General features: G+C 42.3%; 1 protein-coding gene across 1 annotated transcript in view; it reads right to left on the bottom strand.

Annotated features, from left to right (window-relative positions):
• Positions 1–22,288, bottom strand: part of TRHDE (thyrotropin releasing hormone degrading enzyme) — a 3,000,980-nt gene that overhangs the window by 621,084 nt on the left and 2,357,608 nt on the right. Inside the window, exon 13 of the mRNA XM_069629390.1 lies at positions 9,830–9,977. Coding sequence (XP_069485491.1) covers positions 9,830–9,977 — 148 coding nt within the window. The remainder of the gene's footprint in view (positions 1–9,829; positions 9,978–22,288) is intronic.

Raw genomic sequence — 22,288 nt, 5'->3', positions numbered from 1 at the left:
TCACAAGAATAATGATATTACTTATATAATTCTGACAAGTCCGCACTATGAGTTATCTATCTTTTTAAAATTATGCTCTGGCCAAAAAGGGGTGTGGCTTCCCACATCACATGGTGGAATAACTGGTTTATCCACTTCCTGCAAGCCAGCTTGTTCACAGAGGCAGAGCTGCCCCCCAGTTCCTCCCAAGAGGAAGCTATTTTACGACGCCCCCAATATAACATTTGCCTGAGTCAAGGAAGTTGCATTGTTCTGTCCCTTCCAGTTCCCAGGTGCTCCACCCCTAATCTAATCAGAGAGGTGTCAACTCCTTTTGGCAAGGGGCAGCAGGATGCAGCTAGGCCTGGGAAGAGTGGCTGAGCAGGTTTCAACTCCTGTCGGGGGTAGTTGTCAGGCAGAATCCAGTTTCATTAAGCCAGGTTTCAGCTAAATGTCACTTTTTGTTCCCAGTTTAAATCAAACTTACAATTTTTACATATACATTAAATAATTACTTCCTTCAAGTAATTTCAGAATATAGTTTTACATTGTATCCACCTCTTAGCAAGTCTTTCCTTGGCTTGGTTTTGTTTCATTTGTTCAGTTTTACACAAAAGTCTGGTGGTTTTAAAACACCGGCTTTCTGATAGTGGTGAGTACCGGTATTGCAACCATTTTTGGGATTAAGAAAATGAATTCCCCAAAGTTCTGAGTTGCTTTTTGGCAATCAGCATTGCCATTCCCAATGGTTTCAGGCTACTGTGTGTGTAGCCCAATGGTGGTTTTTGGCAGTGCCCTCCTGCGCTCACAACATAGGCAAAAATGGGTGGCAGCCTATTCTTCATGTTTTCCCTGTGCACTCTCTGGGGAGTTCTGGCCATCATGATGTTTTCCATGCCAGTACTGCACAGTTTTATTGTAGGGCTTGGATGCATGGGTAAAAACATCCCACAACATCTCAAAATCTGAAGTCCTTGAACTCCTCCAACAGCTTAGACCCTCAACATTCAAAGGAGACATCTGTCCCCCCAACATCATCAAAGAATGTGCTGACTCCCTGGCTCCTCTCATTACAGCATTCATTAACGCTTCCTTCAAAACCTGTACTGTCCCATCTAGCCTCAAAGAAGCCTGGGTCCACCCTCTTCTAAAAAAAACACCCCTAGATCCCTCCTCCCCTAACAATTACTGCTCCATTACCACTGTCCCTTTCCTCCTCAAAATCCTCACTAAAGCAGCCCATAACCAGATCCAACATTTCCTTGAAGCCAACACCATCCTTGGTAAAAGGCAGTCAGGGTTGCGTAAAGGCCACGGCACAGACACCGCCCTTCTGTACCTTAAAAATCAAATACCCACAATCATGGACAAAGGCAAACCAGCACGCCTCCTACTCCTGGACCTCTCGGCCACTTTTGACCTTGTGGATCACAAAACCCTCACCTCCCACCTCACTCATGCTGCTCACTTCACCAATACAGCCTCCTCATGGATCACATCTTTCCTTGAAGGCAGAGCCATGAAGATCTTTTCAGATAAGGCGAACGCAGCTCCTTCCACCATCCTATGCAGAGTTCCCCAAGGTTCTTGCACAGCCCCCACCTTATACAACCTTTTCACTGAACCGCTCTTTGACAGACTAGACTCTCTTGGCATAGCTTATACTAACTATGCTGATGATACACAGGTCCTCCTACCCCTCTCAGGCATTTATAACCAGGACGCCACAGCCCTCCTCCAAATCTACACTATCATCCAGGCCTGGATGGCAGGAAATGGGCTGTGTCTCAATGGCGATAAAACTGAGATTATCATCATGGGTACTAAAGAAACACTAGCCAAACTCAGCCAACAATACTGCAACTTCACTATCAACAGCTCCATCATCCCATTATCCCCAGCAGTCAAGACATTAGGGGTCTTCCTAGACTCTACATTGGCCATGACTCATCAGGTCAATGCCATCACCTCTGCATCTGCACACACCACTAACCTCATTAACGCTGTCAAACCATTCCTCTCTGACCAGAACTGCCTATCAATTGCCTATTCTATTGGAGCGAAATTAGACTATTGCGACACCTTCCTAGTGGGAAGACTCTCACCCTAACACACAAATGTTTAAGCCTCACTGCCCCTCCCTACCTATCTGAAACAGTATCCAGGGTCACCTCATACTGCCCTAAAAGAACCTGCCACGCCAATAAACTGCTCATCCCTCCGATCAAATGAGCCAAAGTAGGTGGGATCTGCTTCCCGCACCTTCCACCCAAACTGTGGAACACCCTAACCAACTCACTCAGAGCCGAGACTTCCCTCAAAGCCTTCCGGAAAAAGCTCAAAACTACACTCTTTAATTAACACACCCACCCTTGACCCCTACCCCCTACCCTATCTCTGTTTCCACAACTAAGTTTGTACAGTGACTGTTCCTCTGTATCTCATGTGTTAATAATGTCTGTAACAGTGCAACAATGCCCCCCGGCTGATGCGCACGCTATAAATGTTAACAAATAAATAAATAAATAAATAACTGGTTATATTAAAGATATCCCTTCTATAGGCTCTGAGCACTCTTACATATTAAAGCAACAAATATGTGTGATTTCAGTAGCTTGACATAGTTTAGTAAAATATCTGGCATACGCGGGGAATATCTAGGCATCGGATGGCAATATCTGGTCAATGGCTGGAATATCTGACAGAATTATGAAAATACAGGACAAACAATGAAATAAGTTTCATTGACAAATGTGACTCATTCTCCTCTTATCCATGTCATCCCTGCCACTCACCCCCCCCCCACTGAGTCCTCATCACTCAGACAGTTTAACTTATCAAACTCAATTTAAGTAATATGTTCAGCTGTGGTGAATTGCAGTGCATTTTCGCTTCTGCTAGCATGTCCTACTGCTTTTAGCAGGTGGTGTCATTCACTGGTAATTACTTGAATGGCATTTCTCTTTTTTGATATACAGGTTTCTTACCACATTAGAATAAGGAAGGCTCTTTAATAGAGTATACATTTTTAAAGGGAAAAAGCACCATGGAAATACTATCCAGAATTAAATGTGCTGAATTCTGTGACGGTAGCATTATGTGATCCTTTCCAACTTGTTCTTATCCCTTTAAATTGATTGGACAGGCTGATATATCAAAATGCACCCTTGATGTTTTTTTATGTTGATTTATGAGCCAATCACAAAATCCACCATATCAGCAATTGAATGACAAAACTCGCATTTGATTATACCACATTCCCATGTGTGTATACATATAAATATTCACTGAATAAACTTTGTTAAAAGGACGTTATGGTTACAAGTAAAACCGAAAAACCTCGAAATGTGTCAGTTATGGTAAGCTGAGCAACCATAACTTGCGCCGCTACTATGCACTGCTAAGAGTAACACCAAGGACATGCAAGATGACATCAATAATGACATCACATATCTGAACCCCCTTCATTCATGCACTTCTCTCATTGCACAATGCATATAAACATTAATAGCAGCAATGTGTACAATTTGTTTGTTTAAGTTAGGGAAATGCAGATACAAAAGAATTCTAGAAAATTGATGAGTGGCAGTTGGTGTGTGGAAGTTTAATATGTTGAAAGGTTTACATGTAGAGCGTGCAAGTGATTGGTGGATGGATGTGTGAGTGTTTGAAAGCAGGAAATGAGCGAGTGTTACAAACATAAAAGTAAAAAGGGTAGAAGGGCTGTCCTGTGCGATGGCGTGCATGTGCCATCCAGGTCTTTTAATGATGCCTGGTCTGGAAAGGGGACTGCAGAGACTGTAGATGGTCATGAAGGTCCATAGATTGTGGTCCTTATTGCATGCTCGAGAACATAATTTGTGACAGAAAATGGTATTTTGTCCTTTTTTTCTTTTTCTCTAGTCTACAATTGTCCATTACCTCCATTAGAATATAACAAATTGCTAATGGAAATAATGGAGAATCTTATTGAGGTGTTAGTCTTAGCAATGCACGGTGGTGGCACAAGTTATGGTTGCTAAGCTTACCACACCTGGCACATTTCTGGGGTTTTCCGATTTTACTTGTAACATAACGTCCCTTCAACAACATTTTTTAACTGAAAAAAATATATATATTTATATATATATATATATATCAATGAAAACCTCTGATAAAAGGATGTTATGGTTATAAGCAAACCCGAAAAACCTCACAAATTTGCCAGTTATGGTAAGCTAAGCATCGACAGTCATGCCACCATCATGCACTGCTAAGACTAACACCCAGCACATCAAAGATGACATCACAATTGTCATTGATGACATCACTGATGACCTCACATATCTGGGCCACTCGTTTCTTTTTCACTGACATATTTAGGGTACGTGGTTTTGTTCATTGACAGAATAATAATATTTTAAAAAAGCTATAGATCTAGAAGTTAACCTTGTCATATGTTCTTAAAGTACTTTCCATAGGGTTTGGATTCAGCTCATGGTGCACATACATCAGGCAATAAGCGGACTTCAAACACACAATTCATTTGTATACATGGAGATAAACTTTAATGTTATTAGCATTTTCTGGTGATGCTGTTTCTTTCTTCCTTACTTTAGTTTCCCTGTATGTGCCTCTGATTTGTATACATTGTGGGTCTTCATATGTATTGTTTGTAGTAGCACAAGTGTGTAGTAAGTCCTGAATTGTTAGCTATTTATTACATGTTTAACATTACTGAAAACTCTGATAAGGTAGCATTCATTATTTTACCATACAAAATTACAAGATTATAAATATTGTACCTCTATGGTGCATGCTGCAGCAATTCGCTATGTTTATGTATAATTAGGTTCCAGTATTAACAACAACACTTCAATATTATGTTTTCGTTAGATGAGTACATTATTTAAAAGATTAAGCAGTTCATGATAGGTCTCCCCATCACCCCTGACATGTTGTTACCAACATTAAAAATTAATTTCCTACGTGATGTCATTAATGATATCATCAGTAACATTTGTGATGTCAGCTTTGAAGTCCTGGGTGTTAGTCTTAGCAGTGCACGGTGTTGGCGCGAGTTATGGTTGCTTAACTTACCATAAGTGGCCAATTTATGAGGTTTTTCAGTTTTACTTGTAACCATAATGTCCCATTAACAATGTTTTTTCATTGAATTTCATAGGTTTTTATTAGTACAACTTAACCAACCATACCTTTCCTTTAACAAAGTTGTTTCAGTGAATTTCATGGGTTTTCACCAGTGCATGCTAATTTCCTACAACTTACTAATGTCATACTTAGACCAATATAGCAACACTTTTGTCCAATTTACAATTTCCAGGGACTTGAATGGAGATAACTGCCCAGCAGCCCAGGTTATCGGGCCAAACGAAGCGAGGGCAGATGACGAGGGCTCTGGACCATTATCTGCCATTCCAGCCCTTGCAATGAGGATGAAGGCCATTAGCACCCAAGCGGTAACCTGGGGTGCTAAGAAAAAGGATTTTCCTTCCTACAGCGGGATGCGTGCTGCTCCCCCCTGTAGGAAGGAAAATCCTTTTCCAAGATTGCCACCATGGAAATGGGAGGCGGGACTCTGTACAGAGCCCTCTTCCCTTTCCATGGCGGACTATGGAGGGTGAGGAAAGAACCCTATGACCATATTAAGCTTCCAATTACCAACTGCCACTTAATAATCTTTTACAAATCTTTTACATCTACATTTCCATTACTTATCACAAAGAATTGTACACAATGCTCCTATAAATGCACATATGTATTGTGCAGTGTGATAAGTGCATAAATAGAAGGGGCAGTATGGATGGGCAAGTGCTCATGAGAACCCAGGTGGGAAATGCCAAGGTACGCCAAGGTAGGATGCCACTGGGTAACTACTGGAGCAGAGGAGTTCCAATGGTGGGATGCATCTTAACCATAACATCCCTTTAACACACTTTCTTCTGTCAATTTATTAGATTTTTATAAGTGAAAATGTTTCATGGTGTTACATCACTGTATATAAATTACTAATAATTCCTCTTTTCACATATATGAAAAAACTATAAAGCTACTTTAAGAAACATATTTTTTGCAACACATACTTATGTCTGATGTTATCAGCAGTGCATAATGGGGCTGGAAATTGTTGTTCAATTGCCTATAGCATAAGGCTCTACTATGACCCCAGCCAAATCAAACCACCCCTATTATTCACTGCACATACCCTGCATCCGAGTTCAGTGTTCACTATACCATAATAATGGAACCAATGCCCTGTCCTCATGGCTTGCAGCCATGGGAAGTCTCCAAATCCATGGGGCACAGGCCATGCCGCTCCAGCCATGCTGCATGCCCCAATAAGCCAATTACAGTACACATTTCTCCTTGCTGACTGCCAGGCCTTTTGCCCAGAAACCAAAGTTATTTCACTGTGTTGTGTACTTACTATTTATACTTTAAAAAGAAAGAAACAAGCAGGTTATATTTGCAAAACCATGCTTTCCAATTCTTGCTGACCCTCCTCATGCATATTTGCTGCAATCCCATACAGCACTGCAATCTGTACTCACGAGCAAATTATGTTTTCCTTTCAAACCCATCACAATTTTGAAAAACTTTACCACATATCCGGTCCCTGGTGGATATGGCAATTTTAACCCCATTGGTCGTCCCTCGTGGTCATGGAGAATAGCCAGATTGTCTGGGTCATGACCTTATGTCATGACCAGACAATCTGGCCACTACCCATGGCCACAGGCTATACCTCATTCATCAGATGTATATCACTATTTTTTGTTACTTCATTATGAAACTTGTCCAAAAAAAACACTGCCATATTTGTAAAACCATGCTTTCAGGTCCTGCACAAAGCTCCTTACACAGGTTTGCTGAAAATCCACCCATGTTTTATTTTTTCAAAAGTGTCAAAATCTATGTACAACCAATAGTCATATAACTTAGCCCCCACTTGACAACATCCATTCTGACTTTGCACAAACATTCAAGGTTGAGTCTACAATCTTTCTGAAAACCTTTGTCCACATTCGTCAAATGGCTGCAAAGTTATATGCCATCTAAAAATGTTGAGACCCCTCTATCATTTTGCCCCCTCTTGACAGAATCTCGACAAAATGTCCACATACATTTATATCTAGAACTAAAATCTTTTTGCAAACTGTTGTGCAGATTCGTCAAATGGCAAAATATTTATAAGACTTTGCAATATTTTGGGACCCCCCCTCTAATTGTGTTACCCCTTCACAAAACAGCGCCACACTTTGCAACCATTCAGCATCATGCCTAGAATGAAATTCCAAAATGTCATGCAGTTTTATTGAGTGACACCAAAGTTATAAGCCATCCAAAAACTGCTTTTCATCAACCTTGTAATGCACAAATAAGCATAAATGCCCCCGAACATCTCAGATGTTCGCGGACATCATAGGACTGTCCCAGACTGTTTGCAGACATCGGTGAAGAAAAACATCTGTTTTTCTTTTCGCTTTTTAAAGCCATTTCCCATCACATCCTCATCAAGCGCCCTTTTTAGATGGCTTATTACAACTTTGCCCTCCCCTCGATGAATCCCCAACAAACTTTTAAAAATTGTAAATGTCCTCCTCTTTGAAGTTTGGTGCCATTTCATCCAGGGTGGGCAGAGTTATAGGCGGAGTCCCTAAATGTGTGAAAATCCTCATAGATGCAATGGAAAAAGTTACTCACTGTAAAACTATTTTTGCTCGCGCCTAGAGCCCAAACCGCTAGATGGATTTTCACCAAATGTGCACCAGGAGCGGCAGCTTGGTCCCAAGATTCACTTTTGTACATTTGATGTAAATCCGTACCGTTGTTTTTGAAAAAATGGCAAAAAGTAGGTACAAAATAATTAGTGTTATCTGGATCCGGTCTACATACTCACTTCCTTATTCAGGGTCCACGGATGCCTCTTGACCAATCAGAGTGCAGCGTGAAGTTTGTAGACATTGTACGTGCCCGCTGATTGGTTAGTTAAAAACGTAAGGTGTGTTAAAACTTTAGAAATGGATGCCATGTTGGATTTGCGAACAGTGCCCACAACATTGTACTTGTAAAACAAATGAAACTATCTCGGGGGAAAAGTGGTATATGGCCATAAAAAGCCACAAATTCAAAAAACGTCTCAGATTTTCAGGAGCATCCATGCATATTTCAGCATTATAGGTTCGGTGAAAGCAGTTTTTGGTTGGCTCATAATTTTGCGCCAATGAAACTGCATGAAATCTTGCAGTTACATTTTAGACCTGACCCTGAATGGTCATTCAAAGTGTGGTGCTGTTTTGCCAAGAAGGGGCAAAATTAGAAGGGGCGTCCCAAAATATTTGAAAGGCTTATAACTTTGTTGCCATTTGACAAATCTGTACACATGTTTTCAGAACGACTATAGATTCTACTATGTTTGTGCAAAGTCTGAAAGGATTTTGTCAAGTGGGGGCTAAGTTACATGACTATTTATTGTACGTACATTTTAACACTTTTCAAAAAACAAAACATGTGCAGATTTGCAGCAAACTCATGCAAGCAGCATTGGCAAGGACCCGAAAGCATGGTTTTGCAAATGTGTGAGTTTTATTATTTTTATATTTTTTTAAGTTTCATAATATGGGGAAAGAAATAGTGATATACTTACATTATGACATAGTGAGGTATAGCCTGTGGCCATGGGCAGTGGCCATGACCCTTTGAAAAAGGGACGTTGTGGTTAAGTTGCACTAATAAAAACCTATGAAATTCAGTGAAAACACTTTGTTAAAGGGACATTATGGTTACAAGTAAAACCCAAACCCCCCATAAATTCGCCAGTTATGGTAAGCTAAGCAACCATAACTCGCACCTCCACCGTACACTGCTAAGACTAACACCCAGGACATCAAAGATGACATCACACATTTCTGTGATGCAGCTTCAGATAAAATGTTGGATATGTTCAAATGTTTGAGCTACATGTTCAAACTTGGTCGCTAGCACCCCTCCAACTTCCAAATTTCATGTGTCCTCTTGTCCCCCCATTTAGCCTGATGGCATTTGCATGTTTTTGACCTGCAAATGGAATTGTTCTGCGTTTTTATTTTCTGATAACCTTGGTTATAACCTGGGGTATAACAGTGGCTATTTCTCACATTGAGAAAAAATAAGATGGTGGCTGTTTCATTTGTATTAACACCCAACACACCTGGATACTCAAGGTATCTGGACATATATAGCTATCTATTTTGGAGGTGGGGGCACCCCCTTCTCCATCAAATAATTTAAAAAGTACTCTACCAAATAACCCCAAAACACAAAAGGATCATGAGTCAATGCTTCATGCCCAAGTTGTTTCAAACCTGATCCAAGTTTGTATAGTGGTGTGGGTGGTGCGCTCCGGCAAAGAGTGACCTTTTTTGTCTATGGGCAAATGAATTGGGAGCAGGCTGAAAAACAGCTTTTTTTGTTGGTTTTCTTATTATTTTTTAATTAATAGTTCCCAACATTTTCAGTCTATTTTACGGGGTGGGGGGTGGCCCACGCATACAAAACTGTCTAACAAATTTCAACCAAATTCATTGTGCAAGTCAAAAGTTATTAGCAATTTGTTTTCTTTTCCTGTGTAAGTCTGTTTTAACTTAACTATAGGGTAGTGACCGCTGCCCTATACAATATATATAACAGTGCATGTCGTATAATCAGCATATATTCAGATGTTGCACAAAAACAAGTAGTTAGTAAAATTACTTAAACAGTGACCTAAAATTAACGTATCACAGGAAAATCAATCTCCCACTTAGTCTATTGTCTGACAAAAAATAGGTTCCTGATTGAAAAATGTGAAAGAAGAGAATAGGTTCCTTACACTGAAGCTGCTGTAGTCCTCGGTGCGGTCCAGCAATTTATCCAGTGGATAGAGTGCGCGGCTGGCGGCGTGCCAAGGTAGGAAATCCTTCTCCTCAGAAAGGTATCTGATGATCTCCAGGGGAATATTCTGCGGCAAGTAGCCTGCTCTGCAGAGTCAAAAGACGTGCCATTAATTATTATGTGAAGAGAAGGCAGATGATTCGAAATTGAACTTTTTTTTTTTTTTTGAGAATGCAAGGAGCGTACAGACACAGATCCAGCGCATTACAATGAAACACATTTCAATGCTGCAGGGTTCACATATGTTGCCACTGTCGTACGTAGATGGGGTCTGGGTGACATGTGCAAGCATCTGTTAATCTCCCTCGCCACAGCCCTATTAATGGTGCTTTGAAGTCCCTGATGGCAGGCGTATGTAAGAATACTAGCAGTCTAAGGTGATCTGTTACAGGTGCATGGGGATTGGTAATCAAGAAACATACGCAGCGCTGCTTTTGATTTACCTGGGGTTATGGAAGAATTCTAGGACATGCAATACGCACCTCTGTCCCTCCTTCTGAATCACATATCACTGGACTTGCTTTTCAGTGCTGTACGGCCCCTAGCTCGCAGCGTTTCATAACGTCCCTGGGGCACGTTATAATTCTGCATGGAATAATAAGTGCTAGGGCACACATTTCTAAGTGCAAAAACAATTCTTCTAAATCATGTTTGAACCGGAAAAGTGTTCTCCCATGTTTGAACCGGAAAAGTGTTCTCCCTGGGACTATTTATAGGCAACAGCATTAGAGTTAGGATACACATTGCCTTGGTGCAAAAAGGCATTCAAAGTACATGTACATGCACCAAGTCATCAACTTTGCTGGTAAGATAATTAATGTATTAGACAATACGAAATATGTTTGGGGGGAAATGCAGGCATGGTCGAATACACTGGAAATCGTATTTCTTGTGAGATCACTATAGCACAGAGCAGCATGAAATAGCCTCTTTTGAATTTGATAAAATTTGACGCACCTATTTGTAGGCTGTCTGAAAATGTTTTTACACCTCTGGTTTATGCATTTGGAAAATGAAAAGCATTTCTGAGCCAAATGGTGCGACCTGCTCGCAATGTGTTGATATTGACGGGAAGGATTGTGAGAGAACATGAATCATGTATTGCATTGCCACGCAGAATGATCTAATGTCCTGCGAGTAGATCAGTAAAGAACTGCATTCCGATACCCCATGAGCTGCCATTTTCTTGCATTGGGGTAGGCATCTCTGGAAAACACCACGTATGAAGCAAGTGAAACAAAGTAATTACTGCTTACACACACACATGGGCCATTGCTGTAGTGTCCTGAGCAGTATGGCAGTTGTGCAGTTCCAGTGATTCTGGAGAGTGACTTGAGTCCTCTCCCATAATCCACATTCCTCAACTCACCCACCTATCTGGCACACAGTTCCACCCTCTAACATACTCACATGCAATCCATTGTACTTGCGTTCATTGACTCAAATCTGTTTTGCTTATGCGGTTTCACTGAAAGCCACGAAAAGATTTGTATTTGTTGTAACCAGAAAAAAACAAAGGATTAATACTTTTTGGTATTGGTACATTTCTTACAACTTAAAAATGTAGAGCATGCAGGGAATTCATAACAAATGGTGCCTTGTTATGAGTTTGGCAATAATGCCACGATAGTTCCACGAAATTACGGCCAAACACATTTACTGCCTTCAAAGATACTGCCAAAGTGTGCCCTTCTAAACTTTCTTTACAGGTGCAATGCTCTAAAACATCACTAAAACTAACAATAACAACGATTGTTTTAGTATAATATCAGCACACGTTTTGTGCCTAGTTTTCTTATCATTGGCCTCATTACGAGGCTGTCGGTAGCAATGCCTCTAATACAGGCGCGGCTGCAGCTGGTACTTTTTTTTCGGCGCCCAGGAATGGGGAATTACCGGGTCATTACGGCCTTGCCGGACCTGGTAATTGCCCATTCCTGGGCGCCGGAAACAATTCTTCCCCATTCCCATTGGAACCCCCTAGGGCCCAATGGGGATGGGGAAGCCGGATGCACCGGCACCGTTATCAACGAGAATGTCGGTGCATCCGACATGCACTGCTCGCGGGTGCCGGTACAGCCGCCAGGCCAGACATGGTGGACGCAATGGCACCCGCGAGTAGAACTTGTAATTTGCCGGTCCGTGAACTACGGTACCAGCAAGCACCCGTACCGTAGTTCCCGAACCGGCAAACTTATAATGAGGCCCATTGTATGCTTGAACACAATTTAAAAAGGAAAAAATCAGATCATCTCAACAAAATTAGTTGTTTGTTCAATATGATGAAAATAAATGTTTAACACTGATCTGACTGTACAAGGTACAGCATGAGAGGTGGTGAAGCATGAGTGTTTATCCACTAAACATTCTTTACAAACAATGGTATGGAGACTAAGGGCCCGATTCTCCAGACTGCCAAAAATAGGCATACAACAAGGCAAAATGTACAACACATGTATGGTAGGGCGTGTCATATGCCTATTTCAAGAACATTTGAATCTCAACACTCCTTTAACTTATTTACATTGTCGTACAACACACGGTGTGCATGTAAATCAAATGCATCTTCATGAATACAGCTTCATATTCTGCACATCTAGCATAGTTTACGGGTACATCTGTAAAGCACCTGAATGGCATGTCACATCAATATAATATGTGAAGATATTCCTGAAGGACCAGCTCACAGTAACACTATATTGGAATCATTACGTAACACATGAACATGTGCTGTAGCGTACAAAAGCCAAAGCCGCAGTGTGTACCACACTCTGTTGTGTTATATTGAGGCCACCCTTAACCTGGGAAGTTCCTTCCTACCCCACAATCAAGGAGCCCTGCAATACTCGCTTAGATTACAGGAGACAACGGCGGGCTGCCATGCACGGTCGCCAGCCAGCAAGCCGCACCGGGAGCATGCACGCAAGCATGAAGTCCAGCGCGAGTGTAAAAAATCATTGCCCACTTCTGTCAGCACTTGATGAGATTGGCCAGTTTCCTTTGAAAATTGTACATGTAAAACTTGTTCCCTACTTCATACTCTTTCTCTGTGGTCTTTAGATCATAATAGGTCTTCATTCTTTTAGCCGATTTTTATAAATTATGCTGAGCATAAGCAAAAGTGTACTGGAGGTGCTTCCTTAAATTTTCAATGTACTCACGAGTAGTGGACCCATTTATCAGTGTCTGCTCCTGAGTTCAATAGAGCAGATGGTGCGGTAACACAATTTTTCTTTAGTCATGAGCTTAAATGGAGATATCTTTGTTGCAGAAGATGATGGTGTAGACCTAATAGCCATCAGAACAAGCAGTAATTGATTGTCCCAACTGGATCCAGAGCCTGCCATTAACTTTTTTAAGATACAATTGTTTTGTTGTATCTTTTCTACCCCTTTCGCCCCCGCTTGAGGTTGGGCAGTAGACAATGTGTAGAATCTCCCACAACTTGGCCATCACCTCACTAGTAAAATGGTTTCCTCAGTCTGATTCAATCCTTTGCAGGAGAGAAATGAGAGAAGATGTGGTTGATCATTTATGTAGCTGTTATCTCTGCCTTACAATTTGAGCTGGACGACATTCTACCCACTTTGTGTACAAGCACATGTACTTTTTTCCTCTAGAGGAGCGAATCACTAGCCCAATTAATGAAATCGACTTGCAAATATGACCAATGCAGCGTCATTCCCCTTTTCTTTAGGGGAGCTCTGTGTGGAGTGAACTGGGTTGAAACTGAGCACACACAAGACACCCCTTTAGGTAAATGTCGAGGTCCTCACCCATGTGTGGCCAGTAGGCAACCTCGCGCAAGATTTCTAATGTTGCATGAAACCCCCATGACCGGCAGTGGCTGTGTCAAGGGACGTGGTTCAACATCAGGCTTTGGAATGAAGTAGGTACCACCAACTGGTGACAACCAGATAGGACTCTCCTTACCAACAAACCGTGTTGGATCTGGAACATCTTGGAAAACTTCATCAACACCCAGAGGTCCTCTTTACCGTATAATCTGACTCTGTAAGAGGAAAACTCATAGGGTCTTCAATGTGTCGATACAATTTTCCAATAATCGGGTCCTCTATCCATGCAGTGATCAAATCTGAATCTGTGATATCCTTACTCCACTGAGCTGTCAAGAGTTCATTTTTAGCTTGAGTTTGTGACCTGTTGACAGCAGATATTTGGATTTCACACAGCAGGGATTCAGTTTATATGAAATTCCCATGCAAAGCTCTGATGTTAGCCAGCTGGTTCACCAGGTCATTCCCAGTGTTATTTGGCCCCTCTGTTTTGGAATGACCTCTTATCTTCTTCCAATAGATGGTGATCTCATTGGAGGTCAGCAGATAATCAATTGACTGGCTCAGTTTTGCCTGCTTTACGGGTTTACTGTTAGCGCAAAGCATGCCTCGATTCTTTCAGTTAATCAGCTGCCCCACAAACCCATTCCTGACATAATGAGAGGTAGTGATTACGACCAATCATTGTGTTGGTGGTGCACTGCAGTGAATACGGCTTGATGAACGGCTATCAACTCTTTTACCTGACTAATTTGAGGTCCTATTTTATAACCAGCAGAGGGTTCAGGGGTATCATTAACACAGGCACTCCCAATGCCAGCCAGCATTTGTTTTTCCCCGTTGTTATCAATATGTTAAGAACACCCGTCCACATAAACTGTAGGTATCTTCTGACATTTATCTTCATAATAGAACTTGTGTGGGGAAGTAAAGTACACCTCCATGCTGTTTTTGGTCATTAAACTTTCGTTCTTGAGACCGTTTTCTTAGCACAATCATGCAAGTCCGCCAACCTTTGCGCTAGAGGACTATTCTTGTTTTGGCCATATCTGACATCCACAGGAAATCATTGGATGGATAAAATCCAGGAGGTAATTCTGGAATTAACATTCCCCACCCGGATACTATCGCTTTGGAGATATTGCAAGGGTTGGTGCGGAGTCTCAACAATGATGTGCCCCCCCCTGCATGAATTGGCAGTCATTTTTCGTTTCCCACAGCATTGCCAGGATTGCCTTCACGCAGTCATTGAATTTTTCCTCCACAGAGGACAAAGGGCCTCATTACAAGTCTGCCGGTTGGGAAATAAGGGTGCCGGTAGCAACATACCAGCCCCCTCCCGAACCGGAAGACTGCAACGCTGCTTTCCGGGGAATCTGCGTCAGCATGTTAGACCTGCCGGGTGAAATTGCCCCAGAAAGCAGAGTTTTCAGGGAAGCACAGGCACCGTTAGCAATGGTGTTGGTGCTTCCGTGCACTCATACCCATGGAGTCCTATGGGACTCCACGGGAATGGGGACTACCGGAATCTGCCGCCTGATTTCCTGGGCAGCTGGGACTTGTAATGTCCTGGTGTCACCAGGATTTCAGGTAATGGATTTGGTGATACAGAGACGGCGGCAACCCACTGGTAGCACCGGCAGGTTACAGGCATCTTCATAATAAGTCCCAAATTCTTGCTTGCATACAAGATGACTTTGTTGACCTAGTCGTGCTTTTCATACAACACCACTGTTAGGCAAGTATCTGAAAACCCTGTCTACAAGAAGAATTCCTTGTTTTTTATGGGGTAACCCAAACAAGAAAGGTTGGAAAAGTTGGTTAAGTGCCTCGGCTTGTTCCGGATCCCACTCCCAGTTGACTCTGGCTTTTAATAAATTTACCAAGGATTTAGGTGTTTGTGCATGCAGTCGGGGCTCCGATAGAAGTTAGGGGTGCATGTAAGCAGTTTAGTGGGGGCACGGACGGCTACGATCTTCGAAAGTATATTTTCTGGGAAATGTTACCTTTTACGATACACATTATGCATGTTGATGGGGTGCTGGGAGTAGTTACGGGGGACCCTGCGCAGTGTCCCCGAGGTGCAGACCTGGTTGCGGGGGTCCCCAGTCACTGTTGCAAGCATGCATGTGTTTGTGCCAGAGGAGCACAGAAAGCTAGATGTATGATACAATAATAATAATAATAATAATAATAATAATAATAATAATAATAATAATAATAATAATATTGTATATGGTTTTTTATTTGTATCGCACTCATACACAAGTTTTTCATTGCGTGACGAGGCACGGGAGGGGCACAGGGGAGGACAAAACAACGATCTTACTAGACCCAGTGACATTGAGAAAACACAAGTGCAGGGCAAAGGGAAGGGGGGAGCGCAAGGGAGAGGGGTGAGATGGAAAGGGCTGAGCAAGTGATATAAACAACAAAAACAAGTAGTGCAGCCAGCAAGGTGGCAAGTGCAAGGTTTAAAGTGCAGACAAGAGATGTCTGGTAAGTGCAGGTAAGGGGACTGTAGGGTTACAGATACAGAACCAAGTGCACGGGTTGCCAGGACGGAGTGTGGGTATGTGGCTGGGAGGGCAGGGACATGGGCCTGAAATCAGAGGGTAACCAGGTGCACAGTGCTGAAGCAGACAGATCAGCAGGGGAGAGGAAGTGCGAAGGCAGAAGCAAAGAGGCAGGTCTTGAGGTGCTTCCGGAAACCAGAGATGGATCTCCTCAAGTATCAGAGCTGCAGGGAGGCTGTTCTAGAGGGAGGCCCCAGCCGAGGAAAGAGATCTACTTCCAACTCATTGCTTGGAGAAGCGACTGACCCTGAGTGAGTTGGAGGCGGAGGATCGAAGAGGTCGAGTGGGAAGGTATTTACGGAGGGAGAGTTAAAGGTATTTTGGAACCAAGTCTCAAAAAGCCTTGTGGATAATGCAAAGGGTGTTGAATTTAATCCTTGCAGCCACTGGGAGCCAATGAAGAGATTTAAGGGCTGGAGAGATCAAGTCTTGAGGCCAAGGACATTTCTCACAGCCCTGTTCTGGGTGAGTTGCAGAGGGCAGAGAGTAGAAGCAGGCAGATATAGAAAGAGGCTGTTAAAGTAGTCCAGCCTAGACAGACCCAGAGCTCTAGAGACAGTAAGCTTCTGGGGGAAGGAGAGGAAAGGAAGAATACCTCTGAAGAGGTGTAGTTGGTAGTTTGACGTCTTGGAGATGTCAGAGATGTGAGGAGAAAAGGAGAAAAGGAGAGTATCTGGCTCTTTTTGCTTTGCGTGGGGGCATTTCGTGGTGTTCAGGTGGCGACTTACGTGTATGGTCACTTTGCACAAACAATTCCATGAATACACAGTACTTCTGGGCGCAGGCTTATGCAGAGGCGTTTTCGGTGTGCAGCTTTTGCTGGATCTCTGCAAACTTTTTCATGAATCAGGCCCATAATGTATGCACTGGAAAATCACCAGGGCAGTTATTGAAGAACTATTATTAACATAAGCAAACTAAAATCAGTTACCATTACATGGGATAAATGGGTAACATTGTGAAAGACTTACTTTGTGGTGTAGCATGTATTTTCCTCTTCTTTTTATTTTTCCCTCTTAATGCAAATACATGCTTGTACCTACGTATTTGCATTCACATGGCCGTCCTTGATGTTTTTTTTTCTTTTCATGAGTCTCAAATAAACCTTGTTGAATGTGTTCCCAGCAGTGGTGAATGTGCCTTGTGCATGGAGGGATGGAATTAAAAAAAAAATAAACAAAATGTAGTCTACATGGAAATAGAGCTGGCGTTCATGAGTCTGACCTGAACAATGAAAAAGAGAAAGCAACTGAGGTGGGGACCATCAATTAGAGAGAATTCTTGAATTAATTGCTGGGGAAGGTGATACATATGCCAGTACGCAAAACAATTGGGTGGATTTCTAAGCCTAAAAGCATTTGGAATGCAGGACCATAGGTTACAAGTGACATTGCCATGACTGAGTTAATACATAATTTATCCTGTGGTGTGCAATATAAATGATCAATATTCCTTTCATAAACGGTGCAATGCCAAGGTCATTAAAACTATGTGTTAGTGAAACATTTTCTATATTGTTCGCTGAACTGACACATCGAGTGTATAACAATGTTGGCATTCATAGTAAAAAAAGCACCGACTGTTCTACTCAGGGCCACTGAATGTGGTCATGTGGGGGAAGCCGTGGTTCTGATCAGGCAAATTGGTTTCGGAGCTTGCAAAGAGGCCGGGAGAGCACATGTCTCCCCTCTAGATGTACACTAACGTGCAATGCTTTCGAAGCACCAATTCAGATGCAGATCAACCTGTCAAAAATCAGATCGCTCCCAGCAGGGGTCAGAAACCTGAGGCTGTCCTTTTCTTATTGACTACAACTCCCATGATCCCGCATAGTTGACGTTCTGGCTAGGGCTGATATGAGCTGCAATCCACATCTGGAGAATCAACAGATGCAGACCCCTACTTTACAGGACCACGTTACAGAAAACAGTATTATTCATTCTTAAGTAGAACAGAATGAATGTTTGCAAAATTATGTCAAGGTATTACAACACACATTGTACAAAAAAATGCATTATTAGCAGAATATAATGTAACTGGATGTTAGTTGCACTTGTATTGTGGTATGTAACTTTTTATATTTCTTACTGTTTTTCTTGTCTATACGTTTATAAGAAATTGTGTAAGGTTCGTTAATAAACCAAAACACACGTTACACTAAAATATAATGAAAGATGAGACCAATTTAAAAAAATACGTATTGTGTTAAAATTGATGAGCAGTTATTGCTATGAATTACTACTGGATGAGATGATAATCTTGACATAATTCTGAATATCAACATGGCCGTTCATCTCCTGCTTTAACAGCAAGCTGAGCTTGCTCTCGTGATACACTGATGAGGTTTACCTGGACTGAGTAGGCTGCTGACCTGTTTTTACACTTTGATGTTTTCTGCACAATAGCCAGCTGCGCACTCCTGCAGATTTTGGATATTGATTCTCATCTGAGGGGGCCTAGAGTCAGAGAAGGGAGGGGGGCTGGCAGGAGGGCCCAGCGTGGGGCCGGTCTTTTGTGCTGGCTCCTGCACGGCTAGTGTCTGCCTCTGCCTTTTGTAGTGCCTTATCTTTGGGAGGTATCCCCCTTGTGTTAAACCCATCACCTTCTGTAATATATTATCATTGGGCAATGTTTATATAATGTTCTAATCCAGCCGTCTAATAAACTGGCTGTCTCTTATCTGTTTGCTGTTTTCAAATACATGATTTTACCTTATATTTGTATGTGGACTGTTTCCTATAGCACATGTGGTTTGTAAGTGCTCTTCGTGCATGTTTTAGGAACATGGGCAACAAAGGATTGTCCTGGTGATGACTGATTTCCGAATAACTGAAAAATCCAAATTCATGTGAGCCTCTTATTGTGCAGAAGGCGGCACTCGCCTTAGCACAGTCTTAGAAATAGAGTTAAGCAAGGCAGTGAAAGGAAACAGACCATATCCTGGTGAGCACCCGTGCTACTAGGAAGCACCAGGATGGTTTGAGAACTCATTGATTGCACTAGTCGATGGTCATTCTGCAAACAAAATCACACCATCCATATAGAGCACTGCAGAAAGTACACATGGCCACTACCACACGTATTGCTGAGTTTCACCCTCCTTGAATCAGTGCACACCTGTTGTAGCAGCATGGACATACTTTTTATCCAATTCTGCCAGACTCAAAACAAGACCCTTAGAAAGACTCCAGAGAAGCCCCTATAAAGACCATATCAAGCAGGAATAAATGGGCATACAGGAGTGGCCGGCTCCCTGTTTTTCTTGGGGCGCAGTCAGTAAAATGCTGCTGCCTTTCGCATGATTTGAGCATGTTGAGGTATCTGTGCAGGTAAATGGCTAGAGTCATCATCCCAATTCCAAAGGGCGAAGTGAGTGTCCTCGTAAAAGTGCATCAATTATGTCAAGAAAAGGGAGCTTGGTTGGGGACTTGATACTGACATGCTTTGACAATTAGGAAACCGGCAGGATTACCAATACTGACATAATCCAGTGCGTTGATGGTCTTTATAAAAACAATGAACAACTCTAACTGTAAGGTACAATACAAAATAAGCATGTTCCATCTTCATCAACACACATCTTGCCGCCATTTTAGCAAGGAATGTCACGCAGTACTCAAGCAACTAAGGGTAAGTATGGTTTGTACAATTTTCAGGAACTTCAACAACATAATAAAGTCTAAACACAATACCACTCTAATGACACTTTATCAGGCAATAGCACACATTGCTCAGGTATATGATTTGTCATGCTATTGGGACGTATACCCCACTCTTGCTCTTTTCATGGTCTCCAAGTGCTCTGCCAGATATGAAAGATAGCAGGGTGGGTGAGGTTAGCGGGAAGAGAGGGAACATTGCAAGACAGCTTTGCTGTTGTGTTGATGCATGCAGTCTGGGAGTACCCTGAACTCTGCGTGATTCTATTTCTAGGTTTTCTGTGTCAAGATCATAGTGTGTATTTCTGTCATTTGTGAAGTTTTTCTCAAAGATATTCAACAATTACACACATACAGCCTGTTGCAGAGTCATCACGAATACCAAAATACAGGTGATGGCGAGTAAACAAAATTTAGAAACAAACATATGCGGTAACGTACCATCGCAAAAGAAATATCCCGATTAGAACCCACCCACTAAAATATCTCTTTGAAGCACATTACCAATGGTTCTCGCACCCTAGAATCCAACAGAGGAAAAGGCAGCGAGTGTGTGGTTCACACTTTAACTAAGGAGGAAAACCTACTTTTTGCATCAAATATCCTAAGCAAAAACAAAAAGCAAAAAAAAGAAATACTGTGTGTGAATGCTTAGCGGCAAATTAATGTGGAGCTAAGTTACCAGGTAGCAAAATCTGAACAAAATAATTAATATATTCAGCTATTTTGCATGTTTTAATAAGCTGTAATTCCCTATCCATGACTATTCATATATGATCCTAATACTCTCGGCATGCGATGCTCCTTAAACGTATTTAACTTTGATCCCCATCAAGCAGGTGTGAAATCACACTTTAAATCTCGATTTAAACATAAATACTTTTAAAACGGCAGGATAGTTTTTAATTGTTAGCAAACTCATCATCAAGCAAGTGTGAAATGAAGAAGTGAGTTGCCAAAGCTGACGATTCACTGGCTCAATTTGCAAATCATGTTCCCGAGGCTCGACAACGCCCAGCTGTATGGAAATCCAACGATCTGACAACTGCAAATGTGCAAACAGATCTCAGATACTACTGCGAACACATCTCACAACGTCAAGCACGGCGGGTCGTGCACTAAATTAGTTAGAGAAAGGACGATGAACAGCAAACCGATGAACGCACAAGCCAACAACAACAGAAGATCGTCTTTTAAGTAAAAACAAGACCGTCTTGCTCAAGGCGACCTAAGCATAGTGGCCATTTTTCAAAGAGACCTAAGGTTTAATTGGACGGTAAATAACAGAATTGGCAAAGCTAATATTTGCGGGAGCATGGGCTACATTACGAGGCTGGCGGTAGCCGTGCCTGTAATACAGCCACGGATGCCGCCGGTATTCATTTTTTTCTGGCGCCCAGAAATGGCCAATTACCGGGTCATTACAGCCTTGCCCAACCCGGTAATTGCCCATTCCTGGGCGCCGGAAAAAATTCTGCCCCATTCCCATTTGTGCCCCATAGGGCTCAATGGGAATGGGGAGGCCGGATGCACCGGCACCATTATAAATGGTGCCGGTGCATCCGACATGTTGTGCTCGCGGGTGCCTTTCTGCCCGCCAGGTCAGACCTGGCGGCCAGAAAGCCACCCGCGAGCACAACTGGTAGTTTGCTGGTCCGGGAACTACGGTACCTGCAAGCTTACCGGTACCTTAGTTCCCGCACCGGCAAACTTATAATGAGGCCCAGTGTTGTCTTAGTTGGTAGGTGTTGCCATCATATGCCTAGCTATTCAGATCCTTTTTTCCAGTTAATGTTATCAAACGCTTCTATGTTCACACCAAGGACGGGTATTGACATCAAAAGTCCAGGTGTTCACACCTTGCGTCTTTCACATCTACAAACTATTCACAAAAAAAAAGCGCAGTGAGACTATGAAATGAAAAGTGTCCCACTGTGACATGCACTGTACAGCCCAACTTAATGAATTCACGTTTTGAAAAATGTAAATAAAACTTAAGTACTAGGGTTGCTTTTGGCTGTAGTGATAGAAGTGGGCAGGACAGGCTCACAGATCAGTGGTTGTGGCAGAGGGTTGGAATGCTCTTTGAGAGTGTTGGTAGTGGTTTGGGGTGTTTGTGGATCCCTGTTTTAGGCATGTACCTAACTGTTTGCGCCAGGGTGTAGAATGGGGAGTATGGAGATGTGCACTTCATAAAAAAATGTGATGAAAAAATGTGATGAAAGGGCAACCGTGGTGAGTTGTACCCGATCCCATGTATCTGTCTGTGTACTTAGCCCTCTCACTTATCTTCGGACTGTTTCCCTTACCCGCCTATAAAAACACGTTTTAAAAAAAGTTCCTCGTGTACTTTACTCTGCACATT

This window comes from Ambystoma mexicanum, chromosome 12 (genome assembly GCF_040938575.1).
Source record: "Ambystoma mexicanum isolate Mex_15411 chromosome 12, UKY_AmexF1_1, whole genome shotgun sequence".
Taxonomy (NCBI): Eukaryota; Metazoa; Chordata; class Amphibia; order Caudata; family Ambystomatidae; genus Ambystoma; species Ambystoma mexicanum.
Note: the sequence above shows the minus strand (reverse complement) of the source record. Positions and strands in the feature narration are given on the sequence as shown.